This window comes from Macrobrachium nipponense, chromosome 49 (assembly GCF_015104395.2).
Source record: "Macrobrachium nipponense isolate FS-2020 chromosome 49, ASM1510439v2, whole genome shotgun sequence".
Lineage (NCBI taxonomy): Eukaryota > Metazoa > Arthropoda > Malacostraca > Decapoda > Palaemonidae > Macrobrachium > Macrobrachium nipponense.
In genome coordinates, this window is record NC_087224.1 from 5,966,300 (window position 1) to 5,993,833 (window position 27,534).

At 38.2% G+C, this 27,534-nt stretch overlaps 3 protein-coding genes across 3 annotated transcripts; 2 read left to right on the forward strand and 1 right to left on the reverse strand.

Moving 5' to 3' along the window:
• Positions 1 to 5,021: 5,021 nt before the first annotated feature.
• Positions 5,022 to 6,967, forward strand: LOC135205220 (protein TonB-like). Its single transcript, XM_064235578.1, has 3 exons — positions 5,022 to 5,144; positions 5,828 to 5,916; positions 6,193 to 6,967. Exons 1-3 carry the CDS (start codon positions 5,136 to 5,138, stop codon positions 6,845 to 6,847), a joined length of 753 nt encoding a protein of 250 aa, XP_064091648.1. The 5' UTR covers positions 5,022 to 5,135; the 3' UTR covers positions 6,848 to 6,967.
• Positions 6,968 to 15,598: 8,631 nt separating this feature from the next.
• LOC135205221 (uncharacterized) lies at positions 15,599 to 17,014 on the forward strand. The gene is made up of 3 exons (XM_064235579.1): positions 15,599 to 15,670; positions 15,937 to 16,025; positions 16,447 to 17,014. The coding sequence occupies exons 1-3, from the start codon at positions 15,662 to 15,664 to the stop codon at positions 16,922 to 16,924; spliced, it is 576 nt and encodes a 191-aa protein (XP_064091649.1). The 5' UTR covers positions 15,599 to 15,661; the 3' UTR covers positions 16,925 to 17,014.
• An 8,883-nt stretch (positions 17,015 to 25,897) lies between these two features.
• LOC135205222 (cuticle protein 16.5-like) lies at positions 25,898 to 27,534 on the reverse strand. The gene is made up of 3 exons (XM_064235580.1): positions 27,456 to 27,534; positions 27,018 to 27,085; positions 25,898 to 26,449 (listed from the first exon to the last, which is right to left on the reverse strand). The coding sequence occupies exons 1-3, from the start codon at positions 27,462 to 27,464 to the stop codon at positions 25,903 to 25,905; spliced, it is 624 nt and encodes a 207-aa protein (XP_064091650.1). The 5' UTR covers positions 27,465 to 27,534; the 3' UTR covers positions 25,898 to 25,902.

Consider the following 27,534-nt stretch of genomic DNA (forward strand, 5'->3'; position numbering starts at 1 on the left):
TACATAAAACGCATAAACATCAGATGAATCACGATTTCGAAGTCATGAAAAAAGACTGACTGACTGACTGACTCTCTTAAATGACTTCACTAACAAAACATCAGATTTGGTGGCATGACTCATGGGATCCTGTTTGATTTCCTTTGCTCCACCCTCTCTCTCTCTCTCTCTCTCTCTCTCTCTCTCTCTCTCTCTCTCTCTCTCTCCTATTTACTCAATGTTGCTAAAACAGTTAAAAAACGTTTGTCATACTAATAATGATCATAATAATAATAACAATAGTCCTAATAATAATAATAATAATAATAATAATAATAATAATAATAATAATAATAATAATAATAATAATAATCCCTTACTCTACCCACAACTTTCGGGGCACCCTCATCCCCCCTTTGCCATCTGCCAAGCAAACTCAACGGATACAATCCCCCGGGTGGAGGAAAAAAAAGCCGGTGACCTTTTCGATGGATGGGGGTCACAAGCAATTCGTCGGATGTCTCATTGGCTGCTTGCCTTTAGAACGCTACCCCTCCCCACCCACCCACACACCCCCCCCCCCCCTCTCTCTCTCTCTCCCTTCGCCCCCACCAAATTTTGCGAGGGGCACGAACGACGCCCACCGGCTCGTAACATCTGCCCGGTATAAAAGGAATTGGCATCGGGAACGGAGTCAGCAGTCGGTCTTTTGGCATCGTCTAAGTGGCACTGCTGTGTCCCCTCCTGTTTCCCGTTAATTCCGTCGTCATGAAGTTCGTAAGTTATGGAAGATTATCTGTTTGTTGTTTATCTCCCGAAAGGAACTGATGGATTTAGAGCAATACATTTCGAATGATTATTCACGTAATCGTCGGCTCATTCGTGTTTATTGTCACGAAAAGAGTTTAGACAGTTTTATAATTACAATAACTCGGAGTCATGTTTACGTTCACGGAAACAGTTTAAGACGTAGTTTACCAAAACTTTTGTATTTGTGTCTGATTCCAATATAGTTGGAACCCTTGATTGTGTCATTCGAATTGGAACAAACGTCTTAAACCCCACTGCAGTTGTGTCACAAACAAAAATACGGCTTTTGATATAACTTGTGTATATGTCTAATCATTTTAATCGCTACATTTTTAGATTTTGTTAATCCAGTTACAAACATATCATTGACTCGTTGCATTGTATAAAAACCTATTTCCTTTATTATTATTATTATTATTATTATTATTATTATTATTATTATTATTATTATTATTATTATTCAGAAGATGAAATCTATAAATATGGAACAAACCCACCACCACAGGGACCACTGCACTGAAATTCAAGCTTCCAAAGAATATTAAGGTGTTCATCAGGAAGTAAGAAAGAAGAGATCTCGCTTATTAAAAAATAACATTAATTAATCAATAAATGGATAGACGGTGAAATAGTAAAACTACAAAAATAATTATAACAAACATAACTATATGTAAATCTATTCTATCTTGAACTGGTATAACTCGTAACTATTTCTTGCGTTTGATTTCAACCAGTTTAATCAAGTATTAAAAGCCGTTTTGAAAATATAAAGTGTAATATTGCAAGATCGACGATATTAGCTTATATTTTGAAAACAAAATACTTACTATTGGGAACACTTAATTGTAAACTACCATCATTAATAATAATAATAATAATAATAATAATAATAATAATAATAATAATAATAATAATAATAATTGACCAGGTGAGCTGCCTTCCTTAATTAACTAAAGTGTTTCCCTTTCTAATACCAGGTAGTGCTACTGGCGCTTGCTGGACTGGCGAACTGTCGCACTACCCTTCAGGGAGGGGACAGAGCTCGCGATGTCACCATTGAGTACACGTAAGTAGGCTGGGAGAGGTGACGCTTGTAATTATATATATATATTATATATGATATAGTTCAGTATTTCCTGCTGTCTTTCAATATATTGCATGTGCATTATTGTCATACTTTTCCTCTTTCTCTCTCTCGCTTTCCAGGTACCTGGACGACCATGGAAAGGAAGTGACCGTCGAGGTCAAGGCTGATAACCTGGAACTAGACCTAACCAACGACTCGAAGCTGTCCCTCAAGAAGCCTTCTTCTTCGTCTCTTCTGTATCCAGAGCCACAGGGCCACGTCTCCAACCAGAGCCTGCAGTTCACCGTTTCGCGCAAGTTCAGCCTCCTCAGCCTGTAGCTGCCACTAGGTCTAGGTCCAGAACAGTGTCTGCTCAGCCTGCTTTAGCGCCTGCCTTCCGGTTGGTTGAGCTGGACGATTATGACGCACCTGAGACGAGATTTGTGGAAGTCGAAGCTCCTAAACCTAGGGTCGAGACCCAGTTTGTGCGGTTCGAAGCTCCTAAACCTAAGGTCGAGACCCAGTTTGTTCGGGTTGAAGCTCCTAAACCTAGGGTCGAGACCCAGTTTGTGAGACTCGAAGCTCCTAAACCTAAGGTCGAGACCCAGTTTGTTCGGGTCGAAGCTCCTAAACCTAAGGTCGAGACTCAGTTTGTGCGGTTCGAAGCTCCTAAACCTAAGGTCGAGAATCGCTTCGTCATAGTCGACTTCCCGGAGCGAGAATTTGAGACTAGCTTCCACCAAGTTCAGTCTCCTCGTGGACATGAGGCTTTAGGCCTAGGGCACTTTGCCCTGGCAAAGCCTGCTGCTGCTCCGAGGCGTGCCCCACCAACGACGCAGTTCTTAACGCATCGTGGATTCAGGTCTGATGACAACAACAGCGCCGAGGAATGAACTTTTAAGGACCTCTCCTTCAGGAGTCCTCTCCTTCCTGGTTTGTCACATGAGGCACCAAACTAAATCAAAATGTAGTCGTCGTCTGCGACGAGAAAATCGATATTCCAGGCAAATATAATACCACGAAATCGTAAATCTGGTTTGAATGACCTTCTTTGAGATATAATAATAATAATAATAATAATAATAATAATAATAATAATAATAATAATAATAATAATAATAATAATAATAATAATAATGTGGAACACAGAAAGAGATCTGTTATTAGTAAAAAATAAATTCTTTTAATTATTTAAAAATAACAAAAAAAACCGCAAAATCCTCATTGCTAAACCTTGATGGGCAGTTATGGAAACAAATTACCTACATCTTCCTCAGAAACTTTGCTTTAGTCTGTTAAATCCCCTGTTAATTAACTCGTACTATTCATATAATTTAACATCATCTAGTATATTGCTCCTGCTAACGACCACCACGCCAGTTGATACAATCGAATCAATTAATCCACCCTTAGTTGCTATGACAGTGAATCCTAGGTTGGGTTAGTATAAGCAATGGCAGCAATGTCTACTAATAATATATTGCTTTTCTTATTTTATTGTTTCATTTTCTTCTTGATTAAGTGAGTTTTCTTGTCTCTGCAATTCCATTTGCAAATAAAGTATGAATTGAATAAAACGATGTAATAGCTGAATGCAATGCAAATGATAGGCTACAGGTGCAAAGTTTTAATGAACATCTAAAAAAAGGACGACTTTTACAGGCTAAACGAGATTAGACTATACATTGGTAGAGCTTTGTCAAATAAATAACCTACCAATAACACCATATAACTACAAAAAAAAAACCATAAACATAAGTTAAAAACAAAATATAACAAATTTACACAACATATGATTATGTTAATGATGGTTAGATGGTACCATGGGAGAAATACGTGCAAGCACTCTATATATGGTACTAATTAATATAATAAAAATTAATCTACATGGCGTTATCCAATGCATTGGAATACATCAGTTCCTCGCATGTGAGAGGACCTGGACGCCATGCTCTTATATATGTATAAATATATACCACAGCATAACGGGCTGAAGTGTATCACCCGTTAAATCTAGACCTAAACAGTCAGACACTAAAGCAGAATAAACGAGAAAGCACTCGTACTACTGAACTAATCACACTGATTTGAACACTTTACACGTCGCCAGAACCTCCACCCATCACCCCCCCCCCCCACACAAAAGAACAGTTTGAGCATTGGCAAAGAAAATGTATATATCATACCAGAACGCACAATGATCTACAACATGAATTATGACGAATAAACTTACTATATTCTAAGTGCTTGCAACCAGGTCTTGCTTTTGGAATAGATTAAGTTGATACAGAATTCGGGAGTGGAATTCCTTATCTCACGTGAAAATTCACTTAAATTAAACAGACGAACACAAAGGCTCCAGGACAACTGAAAACTTAAAACAAAAGCTGACAAACAGAGTCATCTATGGGCGCGATTATCAACATCTGCATTAAGAGCACCACCACCTGTTAACTTTATTGAAAGAAAAGTCAGGGTAAAACAACGAATAATATCTAAGTTCTCTTATGGTGCATCTATGTGTTTTTATTTATTCCTTCTGTATATTTGTAATGTAGTACCAGAATTTTCCCCATAGCAGAGAGATGGCATTTAGCTAGACCCTGACGAGTTTTGAAACAGGAAAGGTTAAGGTTTTTCTTGGTGTCTATGATAGGTGGTTGTGATATCATAGCAACCATCTCTCTCTCTCTCTCTCTCTCTCTCTCTCTCTCTTATGTTACCTGGTTCGTTTACCTACTTAAATCCTCGTCTCCTTCTGAACATGACTGACGTTAGCTTCAAATTCTAATCGCTTGAACTCTAAACTTAGGCCTACTGTCAGGAGAAATGTTCCAATAAACGAACACTTCCCATATGTACCTTTTTTGTTCCTTGTTTGTAAACGATCGAGTTTTTTTATAGTTTCCATAGATCGTATTTGTTCCTTGTTTGTAAATGAGCGAGTTTTTTTTTTTTTTTTTTTTCGTTTTTTTTTTCCTTTTTTTTTGCAGTTTCCATAGATGGTTTTTGTTCCTTGTTTGCAAATGAGCATTTTTTTGCGCTCCGTCTAACCCAAACGCAGACGATGAAAGTAAAGTTTAAGGTGCAACAGTGTCATCAAGAAACCTTTAGAGCAGCTCAGGGTGCAGAAGATGTCCTTGGCTGTGTTCCTTCTTGGGGAGCTTCTCTATATAATAGGAGAGCTGCCGTAGGTTCACTTAGTACTAGACGGTGTTCCACCGCTAAAGTCATATATACACTTCCTCGAGAGGTCGCCCTCTGTGTTTGGATTGTCATCATGAAGTTCGTAAGTAATAAGCGTGGAGGTTTCTCAGAAACGGCTTGAGAGTTAGTTTTCGAAGTCTTTCAGTGTTTGGAAACGATAGAAATAATATAAACAATAACATTGAGCTCAAAGGTATTTAATAACGAGCTTCAAGTTTTATTTCTGCAGTATTTGAAAACTTAAAACCTACGACAAGGATAAAAAATCATGTTTGTATTGTCAAAAAGTTTGCGTCAAAAGCAAATATCTATCGGTTTTTTAGGAGGCTTATTGATTGACGTTAATGAAAGCTTACATTGCGACCATCTTTCCGAAGTGTAGACTTGAAAGTTTAGTGAATATTTGGATGTGAATGGTCATAGGTCTAATGAATCTTAAAGATGAAATTTCTGATTTATACGATGAATTTATAGTGTAAATTTATATGGCTACTGACTTGCTTTTAACAGAAGTCTTGAAGGCTTAAAAGCGAAGCCTGAAGCTTGTAAAAATAGACTTATGTGTAGGCAACGATAGAGATTACTAAAATGCAAGCAAACACAGTAAAGTGCCTGGGTGGAGACTCAAAAGTTTATGACAAAAAAACTTAGTGCCATCTAAGCAAGGTATTGGAGGTCTGAAAATAAGGACTTGTCTGAGGAAATCTTTCTGTCTTCTTCTAATAATCCGGTGAGATTCAACTGACCTTCCTTCTTTTCAACCAGATTGTGTTGCTGGCGCTGGCTGGTCTAGCGAGCTGCAGCACTAGTCTCATAGGAGGGGACCAGGCCCGTGATGTCAAAATCCAGTACACGTAAGTATGTCTCATCACTCAAATCATACCACAGCTTCGATGAGCAAAGAAACATGGGACATTTGGCCTTAAGCTGGGTGCTTGTACTAAGATTTCAGAAAAAACATCAGCTTATAGATACAAAACAGTTACTTCATGCACTTATTTCCATACTGAAGAGGTTCTTCTATAGTAAAGCTGTTTTCGACCAAGATATTTTTCACACTTTTTATCCAATTCTCAAAATGATCATGATAAAACAATTTTCTGCTCGTAAAGAACATATTAAATTCTCAGGTATGTGGACGAAAATGGAAAGGAAGTAAAGGTGGAGCTTGAAGCAGACCGTTTGGGGCTTGCCCTGGCGAAGGATGGTCTACGCCCAGTCAACAGGAAGCCCGCCCAAGCCGCCCCAGTTCGCTTCGTGGCAGTGGAGCAGCCCGAGCCCAAAGTTGAGACCCGGTTTGTCCAGCTAGTCGAAGCTCCACAGCCCAGAGCCAGGCCACAGCTTCTGAGGTTGGTCCCTGCTCCAGAACCCAAACCCCAGGCTGTTGAGACCCGTTTCATCCAAGTGCCCGCTGCTCCAAAGCCAGTGGCCCAACGCCGGTTTGTTCAGGTACAGGCTGTCCCAAAGCCAGTGGCCCAGCCCCGTCTCGTTCAGTTACAACAAGATGCTGCCCCCAAACCTGAGCCAGCAGTGGTGAAATTCGTTCCTCTGGAACAAGAGATCGAAGTGGAGACGAAATTCATCAGGGTTCCAGTACCTGTGGGCCAGACTGCACCGGCACCAGCTGTGCCTGCACTTTTCACAGCAGAAGTCGAAGAGGAAATCCCGGTGGTCCTCCGGGCTACCTCGCCTAGAGCTTCCCCAGTTCGGCGACGCTCCCAGGGTCCTGGCGGAAGGCAGGTATTCAGAAGGGTTGTTGATCTGGATTCCAGCGCAGAGAAATAGTAGATGCTGCAGGACGCTGCATCAACCGCAGCTTCCATGAAGTGATGTGACCTACTCAATGTAGATAGTTCCTAGGGGAAGTTTAAATTATAAATCAAACAAATAAAGAAATTGTTTCTCTGCCTCCTTTGACTAACAATTGTTTTTAAATGCATTAGCCTGCTGAAATATAATATATTACGGTATATATATTATATATAGTAATATATATTATATATTAATATAATATATTAATACGATAATAAATATAGTATATAAGATATATATATAAATATATATATGTTATTATATTATATAGATATATATATAATATATTATATTATATTATATATATTACATCTTATATATATATAATCTATATATATATGTATATATATATATATATATATATATATATATATATATATGATAAAATGAGCAAATAAAAACACCAAAATATAGAGAGAAAAGTAGTATATTTCAGAGACTGCTGTCTCTCTCTTCAGGTATATGAATGTGCATCTAATAACGTATTTTCATTCGGGGAATCATTCTATAAGCAAAAATTCGGGTGTAGTATGGGTAGTCCTTTAAGTCCTGTTTTAGCCAATCTGTACATGGAATACTTTGAAACTACAGTAATAAATGCAATAAAACCCAAAAACATGCTGTGGATGAGATATGTAGATGATATTCTAAATTTTTGGGATAATAGGTCGGGAAATTTTCATGAATTCCTTTCAAAATTAAACGCATTAGTGCCCAGCATCAAATTTTAAAGTTGAATGGGAAACAGACAACAAAATTCCTTTTCTTGATGTTTTAATAATCAGAGACACGACAGAATACCAATTTACCATATACAGAAAACCAACTTTCTCACTTTCATACACTCACAACTTTAGCTATCACAACATTGCTATCAAGATAGGTGTAGCCAGCAACCAGTTCTTAAGAGCCTTACGATTGAAAAAACTTCAAATTATTAATCTGAATAGTTCAGTATTTATACATTTGGCATACAGAAGTGTCGCTAATTGCCCCTTTGCTTTTAAATAGTAACTACTTTACAGTATTTATATCTGCCTGCCGCTAATGTCTTTGTGAAGTTTTTTCACACAGTTAAGCAGTCTTCAGCATAACCTTACACGGGAGTGACGAGGAGCGACTCTCTTTCCCTCTCTCATTATTTAAGTGGATTTAAGGATTTATACACTCACGCTGGATTTATGACTCCGTCCTGGATTACTACCGTATTTAGTGCTGGATTAATTACTATGGATTTTTTCTCTATCATGGACATAATTACACACTAATTCATCGAGGATGGGATCCGAACGCTGCTTAGCGATGATCGTCTATTGAATGATTTTTTCCACACTCGCCAGAACTGTTATCGTAACAGGGTAAGCATAAGGGACTTTAATGCTTGTTCTTGCGTCACATATTCTATATGCCAGTGTTTTGAAAATTATTTCAAGTATTTTAATTTATTAAATTATTGCTAGATTGAACCTATGATTTCAATGCAGTCTATAATTTTATTTCTTAGGTATTTGACTACTCGTTGATTTTGCTATTAGTTTTACTGATAATTTGAGAGCTTTTGTGATTTAGTGTTGATTTGAGTAAATATTTACGTAAGGTGATTTTCGTGAATAGTTAATTGCTGTTTTCGGTGATTCATTGATTTCAAGATTTTATTGATTTATATGAAAATTGTAGATTTTAGTCATGCGATTGCAGTAATTGATATTTTGATTCGTGTTGATTTTTTGTTGGTTTATTTTAGTTACTTTTTATTAGTGTTGTATCTTTTGTTCTGATTTTTCCCGTGGTTGATTCTCCTTTACTTTGTATTTTTTAGCGGATGAGTGAAAGGAAGAAGGTTAAGCCCTCGCAGTTGTGAACCTTAATCTCTCGTACAAAAGTGCTTTTCTTCGTCCTCGCTGGACATTCTTAATCATTCGAGGACTCGTTTACGTCATTCCACCACCAGCTGCTACAGTGAAATTTATCTCATTTTAAATTATATGTATTCATAAATGTCTAACCATTTAAATTTAAATTTATTAAATATTTAAAATGCATTTTTTCCATCTCTACCTTTTCACTTAAAAATGCAAAGTTTAATTATATGATCCTGGTCATTTCATATTGATTTTATATTTACATATTCAAACCACCCCTAATTTTTACCGCTTGGTCCTTCGAACTATTGGATTAATATTTTTAAGCACTGGTGTGGAATGTTGGTCGTGTCTAGTTGGGCGGTGTCCGGGTCCCCCTCCTCTCGCGTTATACGTGTTAGTTTTTATTTGAAAGTTGATTTGTGTGTGGTGTGTTGTCTATTAGTTAAAGATGGCGGAATCTGAAAAGCGTGAACGTACTACTATACGCCGTAAGGTTAGTGTATTGTATACTAAATTGTGTAATGCTGTTGATTCTTTGGATAAAGCTGAATTGCAAACAGAGTTGAGTTTTCTGAGTGAGTACAGTCAAAGATTGCAGAGCTTAGATGATTTGATTTTGAGTAAAGTTAGACTGGACTCCTTAGTTCCGCAGGAGGATTTGGATAGGCAGGATGCTGAATGTGAGGAATATTATCGTAAAATTAAATTACTGTCAAACAAAATGCAATCTAGACTTGATAATCTCTCCTTACAGATTGATAATAAAACTCCTTGCAGAGCTAGAATTGATTTGCCCAAGTTGAATCTGCCTCAGTATTATGCAGATTCTAAGGAAGATAAATTTACATGCAAGCGATTCTTTGAAGTTTTTGAACATTTGACTGCTCCGTATAATTTAAATGAAGTCGAGAGGTATAATTTACTTGAGCAGCAATGTCATAGTAGAGCAAAGGCTATGATTAGTTCAATAAAGGTGTCCCAGCAAACTTTTGGTCAGGCTCAACAAATTTTGATCGCAGCATTTGCTGATGAAATGCCTCAGAAGTTTGTCCTCATTAAAGAGTTAACTGACTTGAGGTTTGTTTGGGGCAAGGATGATCCATATATTTTTTATGCTCATATTAAGAAGCTGATTGATGCAGTGAAAGATAATGCTATTGATTTGGACACTGTTATGCTTATTTTGTGTGGTCTTCACTGCCTACTAAATTTCAAGATATCATAGTTGCGATCACAAATAAGTCTCATCCTACTTTAGATGATGTCACTGGTAAATTTTTGGAAGCTTGCAGCAGATATAACGCTCAATTAAACACTAGTAAAGGAAGTCCATGTAAGACCGCAGTATTGGCTACTAGTTTGAATACTAGTTTAACAAGGAGCACATGTATGCTTTGTAATGCTAAAGATCACAAAATTGCCAGTTGTACAAAGTACTTGGAAGTATCTGATAAAATAAAGCGATTGAAAGAATTGCACAAGTGCTTTAAATGCTTAAAAGTAGGTCATAATAGTAATGGGTGCAGATTTCAAACATCAGGTGTATGCTTCAAATGCAAAAAGGGTAATCACTGGAGTTTTTTGTGTAGCTCAAAGCCAACAGATTCTAGTAATAGTAAACAAACTACCACAAAGGTGGTTAATATTGTCGAGAGTGTTAATGAAATTCCATCAACTGTTACAGCATCCAGTCATTTGGATATTGTTGATTCTTCATTGCCATTACTAACAGTGACAACTGAACATGATCGCGTAAAAGTGGATGCAGTTTTGGATTCAGGTAGCCAGAATTCCTTTATTGAGGAAAGTTTAGCACATTTCTTGAACTTAAAGGTAGTAGATCCTAAGATACATTTGAGTATCAAGGGGATTAATACTAATCAAAAGATTTGTACCAAGTCAGTGAGTTTTCCTTTTAAGATTGGTGATGTAAGTTATGAAATTACTTGCATTTGTATTCCTAAGATTAAAATTCAGATGAAAGCTCCTTATATGTCTAAATTAATAGAACTGCTAAGGCAGAGTGGTGAAGAGGTTGCTTATGATAAATTCAATGGTGTAAACAGAATTCATGACATTGATGATATAAAGCTACTGATAGGTGCAAAGGATTGGCATTGTGTGATGAGCATGGAGAGTGGAGTATTAGGTCAAAAAGACAGACTGACTTCTTTTTACAGAATTGATGATAAACTAATATTGATTGGTTCTATTTCTGACTGGATAAAGAATCTTTCCGATGCAGTAGATAAATCTTTGATGTCTGATAGGAAGATTTCTGAAGAAATAGAATCTACTACTTCATACATTGGCACTATGGAGATTGATTCTGATGGATTTGACTATGAAGTGCCAACACTTGATGGAATATGTAATTTTGAAAGCATGCCAGATATAGCAGAGGTTGCGGATTATTCTCAGTTGGATCATAATTGTAAAATATTCATAAATATGGAAGAACAGAATTGTATTGAATGTGTTACTAATGAAACTGAGCAAGAAGTGACGGATTTTATTTTACGCAACATTTCCAGAGATTCTGAAAGATATTGTGTTGTACCAATTCCTTGGTTGACTAGATATAAAGATCTTCTTGGATCAAATGAGAGACTTGCTTTCAAGGTTCTGTGCAGTCTGAAGAAGAAATACATGAACAGTAATGTTCTAAAGCGAGTTGATGAAGTTTTCCAGTCACAAATTGATTTGGGAATCATTGAGAATGTTGAAGATTTTGAAGAATATAAAAGGAAATTTCCAAAATATTTCTTCATTAGCCACAGTCCTGTAATTAAAGAAGAAAGAGATACTACGAAAGTAAGAGTTATTTACATGGCGAATCTTGCAGAAAAGAGACCTGATGGTAGTAAAGGCATTAGTCTGAATCAATGTATTCACCCAGGTTACAACAAGAATTTCAAAATAAGTGATGCATTGACCATGATGAGGTTTGACGAGTTTGTACTTGGATTTGATATTTCAAAAGCCTTTCACAGATTGGCCATTGATGATGAGAATTCCTCACAATTTCTATTTTATTGGTTAAAGGATGTTGAATCCAGAGATTTTACACCAGTTGTGTATCGCTCAAAGCGAGTAATATTTGGGATGTCTGTTTCTCCATATCTGTTGCAGTGCAGTCTTTATAATATGCTAATATTGGAGACAGATGGTGATGCTGAAGAAATTCAGGAATTGAAAAAAAAGAATCTACCAAGGCAGTTATGTTGATAATTTTCTGATTGGCTGCACAGATGAAGATGAAGTTGAAATGGTTCACAGGGAAGCCAGTACAATATTTGAGCAGCATAAATTTCCATTGCAGCAGTATGTTACTAATTATTCTCAATTTTAGTATGAGATTGACTGTAAAGTTGGCACAGAGACTCCACAAGAGGTTAAAATTCTTGGCATGTGCTGGGACAGATATAATGATGTACTAAAGGCCACATGTGTAAAATTAAATGTTGAAGCCGATACTCCTAGGCAGATTTTGAGTTCAGTAATGAGTATATTTGATTTGAATAATGCTAACTTGCCTGTTTTAAACAGATGTAAGATTTTCCTCAGGCAATTACAGTCGGATTATGTAGATAAATGGGATACTACTCTTCATGGTGCTCAGCTAAATGAATGGAGAAACTTAGCTTCACAATTCAATAATGGTGAAAGGCTAGAGATACCAAGATATATTGGTAGCAGAAAGTCTACTTTTGATGTAATTGTAATGAGTGATACGAATAAAAACTTTATTGGATGTGTTATTTACTTGCAGGAGAGAGATTCAAAGTTGGTATCCTTCGTATCTGCCCATAACAAGATTCTGAATAAAAATCTGCAAGGGCAAACTATGCCTGTACTCGAACTCACTGCAGTAGAGTATGCATTGCAAAGGGCTTTTGAGCTGTATAAAATGCTCACTTCTTGTATTGTGCCTATTGCAGTTAATGACATAATGTTGTTTTCAGATTCTACGATTGCCTTAAGTTGGCTAGCTGATTATGAGAACTTGAGAACAAAGCTTCAAAAGAGAAGTGTGTATGTGAATAATAGAATCACAAATATTGTCGACCTCTGTAAGTCTATACACTCGGTGAAGTTAGCTCATGTAGGATCAAATGAAAATGCTGCAGATTTCACTACTAGATTAGTATCTTTCTCAAAGTTGAGAAACTCTTGTTACTTGACCGGACCCAAGATGTTACGGGAAGATTTCCTGGAAAAAGAATTTGAACTAATTTGTAAGCAAATTTCGTCTTTAAAATGTCCTGACCATATAATTGAGAAAGCAATTCACAAAGCAAACGTAATTTTCTACCGACCCCCTCATGACAAGACCAGAGAGACACCCAACAATTCCTCACCTGGACAGGATTAAGACGGTGACTCAGACCCTCGGAAAATCTAACTCTTTTGCATTTACTTACCCAAACACCTTAGCCAAATCCCTGACAAATCCGTCTAACAAAAGACATCCCCCAAGGAAAAGGGGGTTTATGAAATCCCATGCCAGGACTGTGACCAATCTTACATCGGATTTACAGGAAAATCACTTCCCCAGAGATTAATACAACACAAACGGTCAGTTAAGTATGGACAACAGAATTCAGCTATTTTCAACCATATAAATGACCATAACCATAGAATAACCTGGAATTTGTCACGTATAATTTATAGCAGCAACTGCCGGTACAAGAGTCAAATGATGGAATCGGCCTTAATAAAAGAGAGGCAGGTAATTAACATCTCAAAAGGAGCATGGGATTCAGATGTGATAGACAAGATTTTCATTCAACCAATGCTTAAGAAGATTAAAGGAAAATTATCAGCGGGGGTGACCTAAATTGGCTTACCTGTGGATGGATCTCTTGGTATAAATACCACCTTTTCTTTAAACTTTTCCCATTCATCTACCTGAAGAGGGAGACAGCAGCCTCTGAAATGTAGTACTTTTCTCTCTATATTTTGGTGTTTTTATGGGCTCCTTTTATTAGATGGAATTCTGTTTTAACAGAACATTTTTACCAGTCATATATATATATACACACACACATGTCATATTATATATATATAGATATATAGTATATATATATATATATATATATATAGATATAACTAAGATCTTATGATGGCTTGAGTTTTAAAGAATATTGATTAAAAACCAAAGAAATATCACAAAGACAGATGTTATGGGGAAAATATGACATGAAATATCTACAATATCAATCGAGTCTAATTAAACTACTCCAGCCAAGTATAAAAAAAAGTCTTGTTCAAGAGACAAGAAAAAATATAAGCCTATAACAATAAGGCATTACATTAAATAATAGACACTTGAACGACCTATTACGGAATTCTTCAGTCATGAAACTTCACGAAACTCTTTGCAGAGGCCTGGAAGAGTCACCAAGAGTTCCCGTAGGCCTAGTAAAGTTACTCTTTGCAGAGGACTAGGAGTCACCAAGAGTTCAATAGGCCTAGTCAAACCTACTCTTTGCATGAGCCTGCGTGAACCAAGAGTTCACGCAGGCCCAGACCTTTCAAATTAAAATCGTAAATTCAACCACTACAGAGTTGCTTCTTTAACATGTTAGTAATACAATCGTTCGTAAAACACTATCTGATTCTGCGTTTTATGACTTCCCGGTTCTTTGATATTAATAATTAATTGGCTTTTCTGTATTATAAAAGACAACCTTCATCGTAAACTCACTCACAAAATAAATAAATAAATACTTTACTTAGTCTTGCACATTAACGGCTTTGCAAAAATGGCTCTTTCCTTAACCACTTCATGTTATGCTGCTAGAGCAAGTGGTTCTCAACCTGAGGGTGTCAACTATTTCCAAGGAGGGTGTCGGAGGGCTGGGGGGCGAGTCCTATGGAAAAATGTTAAATTCTCTGGTACTGGTCTACAGACCTGTATGCTATTCAGCTATGTTACTGGTCTACAGACATTATATTTTTCAAATCTGTTCTGTTCTACAGACCTGTATATTGCCAACCTTATTACTGGTCGACAGAACTGTGTATATTATATATTCTCCATGTCAAGTACCTGTGCCATTTAATCAATTACTCTTGCAATATTTCCCAGAAAAGGTTTCTTCACCATGAATAATTTTCAAAAGTATACAAAAGGTATTTGTAAATATCATCGTATGGTATTTCATGGGCACACTATCTAAGCCAGGCTCTTAATCTTTAGTGTACGACGAATTAGCTGTTGAAAAATCTCTTTTCCATTTGTACTTATTCATGAAGTCTTTTATCAAAGGAGGAAGTTTGTATTGGGTGTCTTTCCTGCTGAACCGATTTCGAAAATTCTGTCAGATATGATGCAGAATTAATTTAGTCTTGCTGTTATCAGAAGGTCTTATCTTGGTCATTTTTCTGTATTTTGTAGCAAACACAAGACACAAGCCAATGAACACTTCATTTAACACATCCAACCAAGAAGACTGTTGCTTGAGAACTACTTTCCTTTTCGTGCCCATAGATCTAGCAAACAACAAAAAATCATACATAAAAAAAAAACCTGTTTTTAAGTGGTACAAGTCGATCTCAGTTGCGACACCTCGCATCAAATCCACTTTTTTTCTCGAAACTATTGGTCACCTCTGTTGTCCTTGACCATTTTTTTCGTTTTTTATTAACTTTCTTGTTTACAGAACTTCTCCCAAGCCAGCTTTGGCTAGTTGCTATGAAGTCGGTGACCCCTACCCCATCCCTCCACTCTCCCCACCACCCTAATCTCATTACTAGATGGGGCTTCAGAAAAACGTCTACGTACCTAACCCCCCCAAAACCACACCCATAGATAACGCCAAGGTATATAAGATCCAGAGGCTGCCCAGGGAAACCATCAGTTCTCAACTCGACGACGAACTTTGTGGTGGTCTCCCTCCTCAGGAATTTGGGAAAAATGAAAGTGGTGAGTGGTTGTCCCAAAGGGGAGTTCCTCAAGGTGGTGTTCTTGGGCCTTGCTTAATAACGCCACTATGAGGTGTTCCTCAAGGTAGTGTTCTTGCGCCTTGCTAGACACCAACAGCAGTGATTCAATGCAATGAGCTCCTTCCTTTGGAGACGACCTTAGCAAACTGGCGCTTTAGATGTTCGTGTCTCCAAAGTTGCTTAAATTGCTTATGAGACTTTTGTTTTATTTATTATTCTTCTTATTTACTCTTTTATTTGTCTCAGGCCGTACTGTTGGCGCTGGTTGGTCTGGCGAGCTGCCGTATGGCTCTCATCGGAGGGGACCGAGCCAAGGACGTCACCATCAAGTACTCGTAAGTAGGACCTCGAGGAGGACCTCTCTCTCTCTCTCTCTCTCTCTCTCTCTCTCTCTCTCAACCTTGTTGTTGTCCTTGTTATTCTTATAACTTTAATACCTCATTCTTATATTACCTGTTCATATTCTTCCCGTACTGCCATAACTTCGACTTTGACGAATCTAGAGGATTGGAACTTGAAAAACAAAGAATGAAAATCACTGCATCAAAAAAGCTGAAAAAATAGAGTTTTCGGGATATTTTCTCATTTCCTGCGTGTTCCCTTTTTATTCAGTCAGTAAGATAAAATGATCAGCATTTAGCTTTATTTCTTCTTTGTTTATTCTAATTTCCTCAACCTTGAATTTGTTTAGATTTGGTTTATTTTTGTGGCTGAGTTTGGTGACTGATTCTTCGTCCATTCCCTGACCCCCTGAAGGTACTTGGACGAAAATGGCAAAACCGTCGAGGTCGAGGTCGAAGCTGATCGCTTGGGACTCCAGCTGACGCCCAAGGCAGCTCCTGCTCCACCTGCTGTTCCTCTTCAACCCACACCTGTTGCTGTTCGTTACGTCCAACAGGCAGCTGCGCAGCCAGCAACACCTGTCCTGACGAAGCGGTTCCTCCAGGTGGCTCCGGAACCCGTGTTCGCCCCCAGCTTCTTTGTTCCTCAGCCTCAGGTGGTGACTCGCTACGTCCCGGTGGCTGCTCCTTCTGCGCCTGCGCCTCGTTACGTCAAGGTCGACTTCGATGACGTCGAAGACGACGACGATGACGTCAGGAGGGTCGTCTACCGTCCAGCCAGCAGCAGCAGGACCGTGGCACCTGCAACTGTTGCTGCTGCTGTGCCCGCAAGAAGGGCATCGCGCCCAGCTGCTCGCCCCAGGGCATCTGATGACGACAGCGCCGAGGATTAAATGCATCGTCAGCCTTTGGAGATTCCAAGCTAAAGACCGTGAAAATGAATGTTGTAATTCGGAGGAGAAATTAAACTATTTTGATAAACATCATCTTTTTCATTATCTTAATAAAAAAATCAATAGCTGTGACCCAGATACCGATATGAATGTTTTTATTAAGTTAATAGCGTTGTTAATTAAAGGATCTCGGAAACGTTCTAAAAATCGATAGACAAAGAGTTCAGGAAAGACGTTTAATTTTTGAAGGCTCGACGAAAGGTCACTAAAACAATAGTGCGACTTCGAAAAGTCTCGTTCGTTGTGCCAAACGGAACGTGACGTACCTCAAAGAATGCCTTGCGCAGGTTTTCATTCAGTCGAGTAATCCATTCATAATGCATCCAACAGTCACCAAATGGATACCATCTTGATTGGCAGTTTCCTTAGACGTAGCGAAGGATCCCAGTTACAGCCCATCAGTAAATACGAAAGTAGGGACGATTAAACTATTTCAGCATACAGAAAGGCATACTCATGAAATCTAAAAAAATAAGTCCCTTTAATCTTACTGCATACGTAGGTGTTAGAATTCAAGGAAGCTAGAATTAAGACGAAAATAAAATAGAAAAACGAAGTTCGTTAACATCATATTTTTCTTTCTATTTCACGATCTATGTAAGATGACCAACTTAACTATCTTCAATGTGCATTTGCCTCTCTCTTCTTTTAGTTAATAAAGTAAATAAATATATATATACCATATAATATATATATATATATATATAATATATATATATATATATATATTATATATCAAGGTTTGCTTTAAAAAATCACAGTAGATGCACGTGACTTCATGAAATAAGCGAAAACCACAGGAAAATGATAGTCAGAAATCCAAGCGCTTTCGTCTTTACTAAGACATTGTCAAGGAACGAATGAAATACAATTGGAGAGAAAGGTCTCAGGTAAACAACAAGATCAAGAATACCAGATGGTTAATTTAAAAAAAAAATTCAAGAGATAATCCAGGATTATCGGATATCACACGGTCACAAACCTAAACATAGATTTAACCCTAACCGAAATTACAAAGTATCCGTCCAGTCCAAAATACGTGAAAACTGAATATAGTTAATTTTGTTGCTTATATTTGTCTACAATATTTTTCATTATGAAGGCATCAAGTTTAAATAAACCAAGACTTAGATTTAGAATATTTCCATTATTTGATTTGATGAAACAAGATTCAATGATATTCCTTTTAACTGTGTCATTACATGGGATGAAGGCTCTTGCTTGACTCCAGTTATAGGATGATCTAAATCTCTCAGATGTACGAATAATGCATTTGATATTTGCCCAGTTCTCACAGAACATATTGGTGCTGTTTGAGACGTTTGTGAAAGAAGATTTACCGGTCTGTCCATAATAGACTTTATCATACTTTTTTGCAAGGAATTTCATATATGCAGCCTGGAAGATCTTTAAGAGAATTTTTTATTACCAAACTCTTGACATCTAAAAACCTATCATCATAGGGTAAGTTTAGAATGTTATGCTTACTAAATTTAAGTTTGTCATTAGTTGAATAAAATATTTTTCTAGCTCTTTTCCATGCCACATCTACAAAAGTCCTTGGGTATTTAAGTTTCAATGCAATATCATAAATAGTTTTAATCTCATCACGTCAATAACTGCGGCTACAGACATGTAAAGCCCTTAGGAACATCCCAGAAAAAACAAAAAAAAGAGAATTTAACATTTTGATGGTGATTGGAGTAGTAATGAACAAAAGAGGCAATGTTAGTTGATTTCCGAAAGACTGAAAAGGTGAAATTTCTATCACTTCTATGGACAGTTGCATCAAGAAAATTCAAATTACAATTTCTGTCTTCTTCTACAGTAAATTTTATAGAAGGGACTAAATTATTGAGATTATTAAGGAATCCTGCAGATTTTCGTGAACTGGCCAAATACAGAAAATATCATCCACATACCTAAACCATATAAATTTTTTGTGGGACAAAATTCTTGGTAAGAGTTTTGTCTCAAAAAATTCCGTGAAATATTGCTAAAGGTTAAATCTATGTTTAGGTTTGTGACCGTGTGATATCCGATAATCCTGGATTATCTCTTTAATTTTTACCCTTTTGACAATTAACCATCTGGTATTCTTGATTTTGTTGTGTACCTGAGACCTTTCTCTCCAATTGTATTTAGTTCGTTCTTTGACAATGTCTTAGTAAAGACGAAAGCGCTTGGATTTCTGATAATCATTTTCCTGTGGTATTCGCTTATATCAAGGTTTGTATAAAAATCGAGTATCATAAAGTATCGGCGGAAGCGTAGATGTCAATATATGGAGAGATTCTTAACCAACTTTCCACTATAGCAGTACAGTATCATTTTAATTGCCAAATGAAAGGAAGAAGGCTGAACCAACCCTCCTCTAAAGCAGTACACTATCATTCTAATTCCCAAAATGAAAGGGAGAAGGCTGAAGCTGTAGAGATGAAACATTACTCGCATAGTTTCTGTGGTGTAGGAAAAATAGAAGTGGTTAGAAACAAGGTATATAGAAGTGGGTGGGGTGGGGGGAGTTTACCGTATGGGAGAGGTTGGTTCAGCGCTTTTAGAGGAAGGAATGCCTACTTACAAGAAACACTTGCCAAGTGTAAACAAGTGTTGATGACACTTGCCTTGACTACTTGCCTCCCAAAAATGAGACTTAGAGCAACTTGCATAGTTGCCTCGCCTTCCTTCCTACTAGACCTTCGAGAATGTGGCTCCAGTTATCACAAACCCTAGACTAAGTTCCACTTACATTCAACTGGTCAACTGGTCTACCATACAAGAAAAAAGTGGTTCCAGACTACTTATGCATTAGGTGAGATTGCTTTAGTACTTTGGATACTGGAAAAACTGGTGGTTTTTCATTTTATTTTTTTTTATTTATATATATTTTTTTTTACAGGAAGGTAAAGTAGTACTTTATGCAGCTGGATTCCTTACCCTTGAGACTGGCAATGTGTGAAAGGGAGTAGGAAGGCTGGTGTGTATCTCTGGATTCTGACCGACCTACAGAAACACAAGGCAACTTCTCTCTCTCTCTCTCTCTCTCTCTCTCTCTCTCTCTCTCTCTCTCTCTCTCTCTCTCTCTCTCTCTTAGCTGACGCAGACTTCGACGTTGGGAGGAACTCATGGAAACTTATCTGTCACTATAAATACCACTGAAGTTAATTGCTTTTAAAAACTTCATTTATCAAGAATGCGTCAATCAGTGAGACAAGCGTCAAGCAAACTTCATCAAATTGATTTTGAACTTGAAAAAGAAATCAAGCCTGATAAATACTTATAAAGCTGATGGCACTCAAATGAAGTATTAATGAGGGAATATGTCAAAATAAATCATGAGTAATATTAATAGACCACACGTACACAAGACAGGTATTATAATGCAGTATATAGAGCAATGTTATTTCAGATCTCTTGTTTAAAAATAAGGAACAAAATAAGACGAACACTTGGTCTAATTCACATTCTCTTTCAGCCAGGAGGTTTCTGAACACTTGCTTGAAAATACTCTCACTTTCGTATATGTCAAATTGACTGACACAACAACAACAACAAAATAATCATAAAAACTTCTCTTTTTAATTAGCCAAAGTTGTTCTCGGTAGAAAGACCTGCTATCCAATTCAGTTTATTTATTTTCTTTTTACTTGGTGGTTCATTAACTCAGTGGTCCCTCAACCATATACATTTTTTTTCAACATTTTTGTTTATAGAACTTCCCTATTCCCTAGCTTAGTTGCTAAGCAGTCGACGACCCCCATACCCCATCTCTCTCTGGCCTAAGAGGGGCCCGCCCCCTTTATCTCTCTAGTTGCCACAAGAGAAGTGAGAAAAAACTCCTCACCTCACCTCTAGAACACCTACTGAGGAGGACACAGAAGTATATAAGATCCAGAGGCTGCCCAGGGAAACCATCAGTTCTCAACTCGACGACGAACTTTGTGGTGGTCCCCCTCCTCAGGAATTTGGGAAAAATGAAAGTGGTGAGTGGTTGTCCCAAAGGGGAGTTCCTCAAGGTGGTGTTCTTGGGCCTTGCTTGACACCAACAGCAGCGATGGGCAATGCAATGGGCTCCTTGCTTTGAAAACGACCTTTGCAAACTGGCGCTTTAGATGTTCGTGTCTCCAAAGTTGCTTAAATTGCCTATGAGACTTTTGTTTTATTTATTATTCTTCTTATTTACTCTTTTATTTGTCTCAGGCCGTACTGTTGGCGCTGGTTGGTCTGGCGAGCTGCCGTATGGCTCTCATCGGGGAGGGGGACGAGCCAAGGGCACGTCACCATCAAGTACTCGTAAGTAGGACCTCGAGGAGGACCTCTCTCTCTCTCTCTCTCTCTCTCTCTCTCTCTCTCTCTCTCTCTCTCATCCTTGTTGTTGTCCTTGTTATACTTATAACTTTAATACCTCATTCTTATATTACCTGTTCATATTCTTCCCGTACTGCCATAACTTCGACTTTGACGAATCTAGAGGATTGGAACTTGAAAAACAAAGAATGAAAATCACTGCATCAAAAAAGCTGAAAAAATAGAGTTTTTGGGATATTTTCTCATTTCCTGCGTGTTCCCTTTTTATTCAGTCAGTTAGATAAAATGATTAACATTTAGCTTTATTTCCTCTTTGTTTATTCTAATTTCCTCAACCTTGAATTTGTTTAGATTTGGTTTATTTTTGTGGCTGAGTTTGGTGACTGATTCTTCGTCCATTCCCTGACCCCTTAAAGGTACTTGGACGAAAATGGCAAAACCGTCGAGGTCGAGGTCGAAGCTGATCGCTTGGGACTCCAGCTGACGCCCAAGGCAGCTCCTGCTCCACCTGCTGTTCCTCCACCTACACCTGCTGCTGTTCGTTACGTCCAACAGGCAGCTGCGCAGCCAGCAACACCTGTCCTGACGAAGCGGTTCCTCCAGGTGGCTCCGGAACCCGTGTTCGCCCCCAGCTTCTTTGTTCCTCAGCCTCAGGTGGTGACTCGCTACGTCCCGGTGGCTGCTCCTTCTGCGCCTGCGCCTCGTTACGTCAAGGTCGACCTCGATGACGTCGAAGACGACGACGACGATGATGACGTCAGGAGGGTCGTCTACCGTCCAGCCAGCAGCAGCAGGACCGTGGCACCTGCAACTGTTGCTGCTGCTGTGCCCGCAAGAAGGGCATCGCGCCCAGCTGCTCGCCCCAGGGCATCTGATGACGATAGCGCTGAGGATTAGATGCCAGAAACCGCTTTTTTTCTTTTCTTTAGGTTCTTCAGTCATTGACCTTTCTGAAGGTCGCTTCTTTCACGAAACTGTCTGAACCTTTAAGTGTCAGCAACTTCAAGCTTTTCTTCCTTTGAAATGTGATTTATATTCTTTTAAAGATGGAAATTAAACTGAATATTTTGGTAAATATTGTCTTTTTGTTACTTGTTTGCCTCTGTGTGATTTGAGTCTGTAAAGGAATTTTGAGAGAAGGTGATTTTGCGAGTTTAATATTTACGGTGAAAATGTTACCAAAAAGCAAAAGTACAAAGGGATAGGGGGGTTTAACTTGGATATCTATATTATTACGGTTTATTCCCACTCTCTCTCTCCTCTCTCTCTCTCTCGCTCTCTCTCTCTCATACTGTCTTCATTCAGTGGTAAATGGTACTATCTCGTCTGCTAGATTTCACCAAATTATGAAAATCGAAAAGTGAAGATAATCTCTCTCTCTCTCTCAGTCAGCTGCAAGATGGAGAGTGATGATCAAGGAAATTATGAAAAACTAATTAATATCTTTTATTATTATTATTATTATTATTTTATTATAATATTATTATTATTATTTTTTTTTTTTTTCTTTTTTTTTTTTTTTGCTCTATCACAGTCCTCCAATTCGACTGGGTGGTATTTATAGTGTGGGGTTCCGGGTTGCATCCTGCCTCTTAGGAGTCCATCACTTTTCTTACTAGTGTGCCGTTTCTAGGATCACACTCTTCTGCATGAGTCCTGGAGCTACTTCAGCCTCTAGTTTTTCTAGATTCCTTTTCAGGGATCTTGGGATCGTGCCTAGTGCTCCTATGATTATCGGTTACGATTTCCACTGGCAATACCCATATCCTTCTTATTTCTATTTTCAGATCTTGATACTTATCCATTTTTTTCCCTCTCTTTCTCTTCAACTCTTGTGTCCCATGGTATTGCGACATCAATGAGTGATACTTTCTTCTTGACTTTGTCAATCAACGTCACGTCTGGTCTGTTTGCACGTAATCACCCTATCCGTTCTGATACCATAGTCCCAGAGGATCTTTGCCTGATCGTTTTCTATCACTCCTTCAGGTTGGTGCTCGTACCACTTATTACTGCAAGGTAGCTGATGTTTCTTGCACAGCTCCAGTGGAGGGCTTTTGCCACTGATCATGCCTCTTTTTGTACTGGTTCTGTGCAAGTGCCGGGCATTCGCTTGCTATGTGGTTTATGGTTTCATTTTTTCGTATTGCACTTCCCACATATGGGAGAGATTATTTCCGTCTATCGTACTTTGAACATATCTGGTTCTTAGGGCCTGATCTTGTGCCGCTGTTATCATTCCTTCAGTTTCCTTCTTGAGCTCTCCCCTCTGTAGCCATTGCCAATTGTCATCGCTGGCTAGTTCTTTAGTCTGTCTCATGTATTGTCCGTGCATTGGTTTGTTGTGCCAGTCCTCTGTTCTTTCTCTCTTTCTCCTGTCTCTGTATATTTCTGGGTCTTCGTCTACTTTTATTAGTCCTTCTTCCCATGCACTCTTTAGCCATTCGTCTTCACTTGGTTTTCAGATATTGCCCCAGTGCTCTTTTTTCGTTTTCATGTTGACGCAGTCCTCTATACTTAGTAGTCCTCTCCTCCTTCCTTTCGTGTTATGTATAGTCTTGTCCGTATTTGCTCTTGGGTGTAGTGCTTTGTGTATTGTCATTTGTTTTCCTGGTTTTCTGATCAATGCTGCGGAGTTCTGCCTTCGTCCATTCGACTATTCCTGCGCTGTATCTGATTACTGGCAATGCCCATGTGTTTTATGGCTTTTATCATATTTCCGGCGTTGAGTTTTGACTTGAGTATCGCCTTGAGTCTCTGATATATTCTTTCCTGATCGTGTCCTTCATCTCTTGGTGTTTTATATCTCCTCCTTCCATTATTCCCAGGTATTTGTCCTACTCCTCTCATCTATGTGTTTGATGTTGCTCCCATCTGGTAGCTTTATCCTTCAGTTCTCGTTACTTTGCCTTTTATATGTTGACTAAGGCGCATTTTTCTATTCCAAACTCCATCCTGATGTCCCCAGATACATCCTTACAGTCTGGATTAGGGTATCTATTTCCTTGATGCTCTTACCATACAGCTTGATGTCGTCCATGACATCAGATGGTTGATTTTGTTGCCTCTTTTCTTGAGTTGGTACCCGGCATCCATCTTCTGTAGTACTTTTGTCATGGGAATCATGGCTACTACGAAGAGTAGTGGGGACAGTGAGTCGCCCTGGAAGATCCCTCTCCTTGATATTTAACCTCTGCTAGTCTTATTCCAGAGCTTGTAAGTATTGTATTCCAGTTGCGCATTGTACTTTTGAGGAAGCTGATGGTATTTCCTCTGCCCCCATATATTTTCAGGCAATCTATTGCCATGTGTGTGGTATCATTATTATTATTATTATTATTATTAATTATTATTATTATTATTATTATTAATTATCAGAAGATGTAGAACCCTATTCATATTTAACAAATTTAACAAGCCCACCACAGGAGCCACTGACTTGAAATTCAAACTTCAAAAAAAAAATAAATAAATAAAAACCACTATGGTGTTCATTATGAAGAGGTAAGATGAGGTAAAAGGAAATAGAGAAATAAAAGACCTCACTTATTAAAATAGAAAAGATAAATTTTAATAAGTTAATAATTAGATAAATACATTAATCAAGGTAGCCATCATCTTCCTTAAATATCCTGTACTTGCTTAGTGAGGTGACAAGAACGATGAATATTCATAAAGTTAATATTTTCATTCATTATTTATTATTTGTACTAACAATGGGTTTAATCTTATGTGAATGATTAAACGTATAGAAATGCCAGGCTTAGCAATTCGGTGATGCTGTGCGGACATTACCAACATCAGAGTCAATCGGTTCTGAATATCCGTAATTCATACATTTTCTGAATCATATAACCTACTTCTCGTCAAGATTCCCTCGTCTGTCCGTCCGCAGTTTTTCCGTCCGCCCTCAGATCTTACAAACTGCTGAGGCTAGAGGGCTGCAAATTGGTATGTTGATCACCCACCCTTCAATCACCAAACATACCAAATTGCAGCCCTCTAGCCTCAGTAGGTTTGATTTTATTTAAGGTTAAAGTTAGCCATGATCGCGTATCTGGCACCACAACAAGATAGGCCACCACGGCCGACTAAGAGTTTTATGGGCCGGTTCATAAAGCATTATATGCTGTACAGAAAACTTCATTGCCCGAAGAAGCCTTTTTTTTTTTTTTTTTTTTTTTTTACTTTTTTCTTTCATTTCTCTTTATCTACAATGAAATAACCAAAGAGTATCCAGTGCAAAGAAGTAATAAGTCAGTGTGTTTTAGAAGATGTTAATCCAATCAAAGATAAGTTAAACTGTATTAGATTTACTCGTTGCAAAAAAGCCAAGAAAACGCTTAAGGAATTATCGAAGAGGAGGAGAAAAGGATAGAGAAATGAGAAGAAGTATGAATCTACGAAATAAAGGGTCAATAAAGGATTTAATAATAGATTTCCAGTTTATTGATTTTCTCCACTGACAGTCGATAATCATTAATCAGACATGACAAATCCAGGGAGAATCTTCCCCCCATATTGACCCAGTTATCTGTTAATTTCATCTCTACTCCTTCTATGTCCCTTCCCTTCTTCCCATTTATCCTCCGCCTCCTTTCCCGCCCCATTTACTTCTCTTCGCTGTCGTCATCATCATCGTCGTCGTCACTATTCCTGTACTTATGCACGACTTCGATATTGCTGGCTCCAGCGATCGCTGCCTTGAGAGTTGGCACTGGGGCGGCGCGAAAAACAGCAGTAGGGGAAGGCTGCTGTGGCACCACAGGGACAGCAGGAGCTGCTCGGGTCACCAGAGGGGCAGCGGCCACGCGGGGTATCACTGGGGCAGCAGCAGCAGCTAAGCTGGGTACCACAGGGGCGGCAGCTGAGCGGGGCATCACCAACGGCTGGCTGACCTCCATGTAAACAGCGTCATCATCTAAATCGTCATCGACGTAGACGTATCTTGGCACCACTTGGGGGGCAGGGGCGGCTTGGGCAGGTGCTGCCACATGGACGTACTGGGTGCTGACGGGCGTGGGCATGTAGGGGAGGGCGGCTGGGACGGTAGAGACTGCCCTGTAGAGGGAAGGGACGGGAGAGGCCCATCCAAGACCCAGGTAATCGTCCGCGTCGTAATCGACCTTGACGATGCGTCCTGCCGCGTCGACGTAACTGGCGATAAATGGACGGAAATAGACGTATTCACTCCTGAGACTCTTATTAAATTAACGTACATTGCCTATGAAGTACTGCAGACACGGGCTCTTAAGTCAAAATACGTTATATGTAAACTATTTTCGACAGGGAGGCAGAATTAAAAGTCCTAACGAGTCTCAGACCATTGAAAATATTAAAATATATTACCTATAAACTATTAAAACTCCTTATGAATCTATTATATATAAAAAAAAATATATAGCCTATGAAGTACTTCAGACACGGGCTCTTAAATCAAAATGTATTAACCAGGAAATATTTCATATATATTAAAAATATTATGAGTTCAATTCTACTTGAGAATAGATTCTTGCTAATAGAGATACCTGCGTAGATTATATATATATATAATATATATATATATATATATATATATATATATATATTATATATATATATATTATATAATATTAATATATATATATATATATATATATATATATATATATCACATTCAGTAAAAACAGAAATCGTTGGAACTAATCAACGAAAAAAAATATGATTTCATTAAAGTCATTCTTACGAATATTCAACGTCGTCCCAAAGAGATGGTCTACAGCTTGCCACACCAACTAAAGCCAACAGTACTGCCTGAAAGATAAAGAAGAAGAATAAATATATTATATATATCAATAAGAAAATATTTATACATGTTTATATATATTACCACATGCAATTCTAGTTGGGTTTTGCCACGTCAGGGAAAATCAAATGTTGACTTAACTATTATAAAAAAAAAAGCTCCCATATACCATTTCTAAAAAACACTCTACCCCTTCACTCAAAGTCATCAATACCAAACAGATTCTGTAGAAGCTTAGTTTAAGTAATTCGTGGCAATAGCTCCCATATCCCACTAATAATGACATCGATAACAAAGTCAAACACAGTTCTGCCATGTCCTTGTTCACGCCATTCAGAATATCTCAGTTGTATTTTTCCGTTTAAGTTATTCACTCACAAACTTCATCCTGCCGAAGTTGAGACGGTGTCCTGGAGAAGAAGATGTCCTGGAGAAGATGTCCCACCGCGAAGAAGGG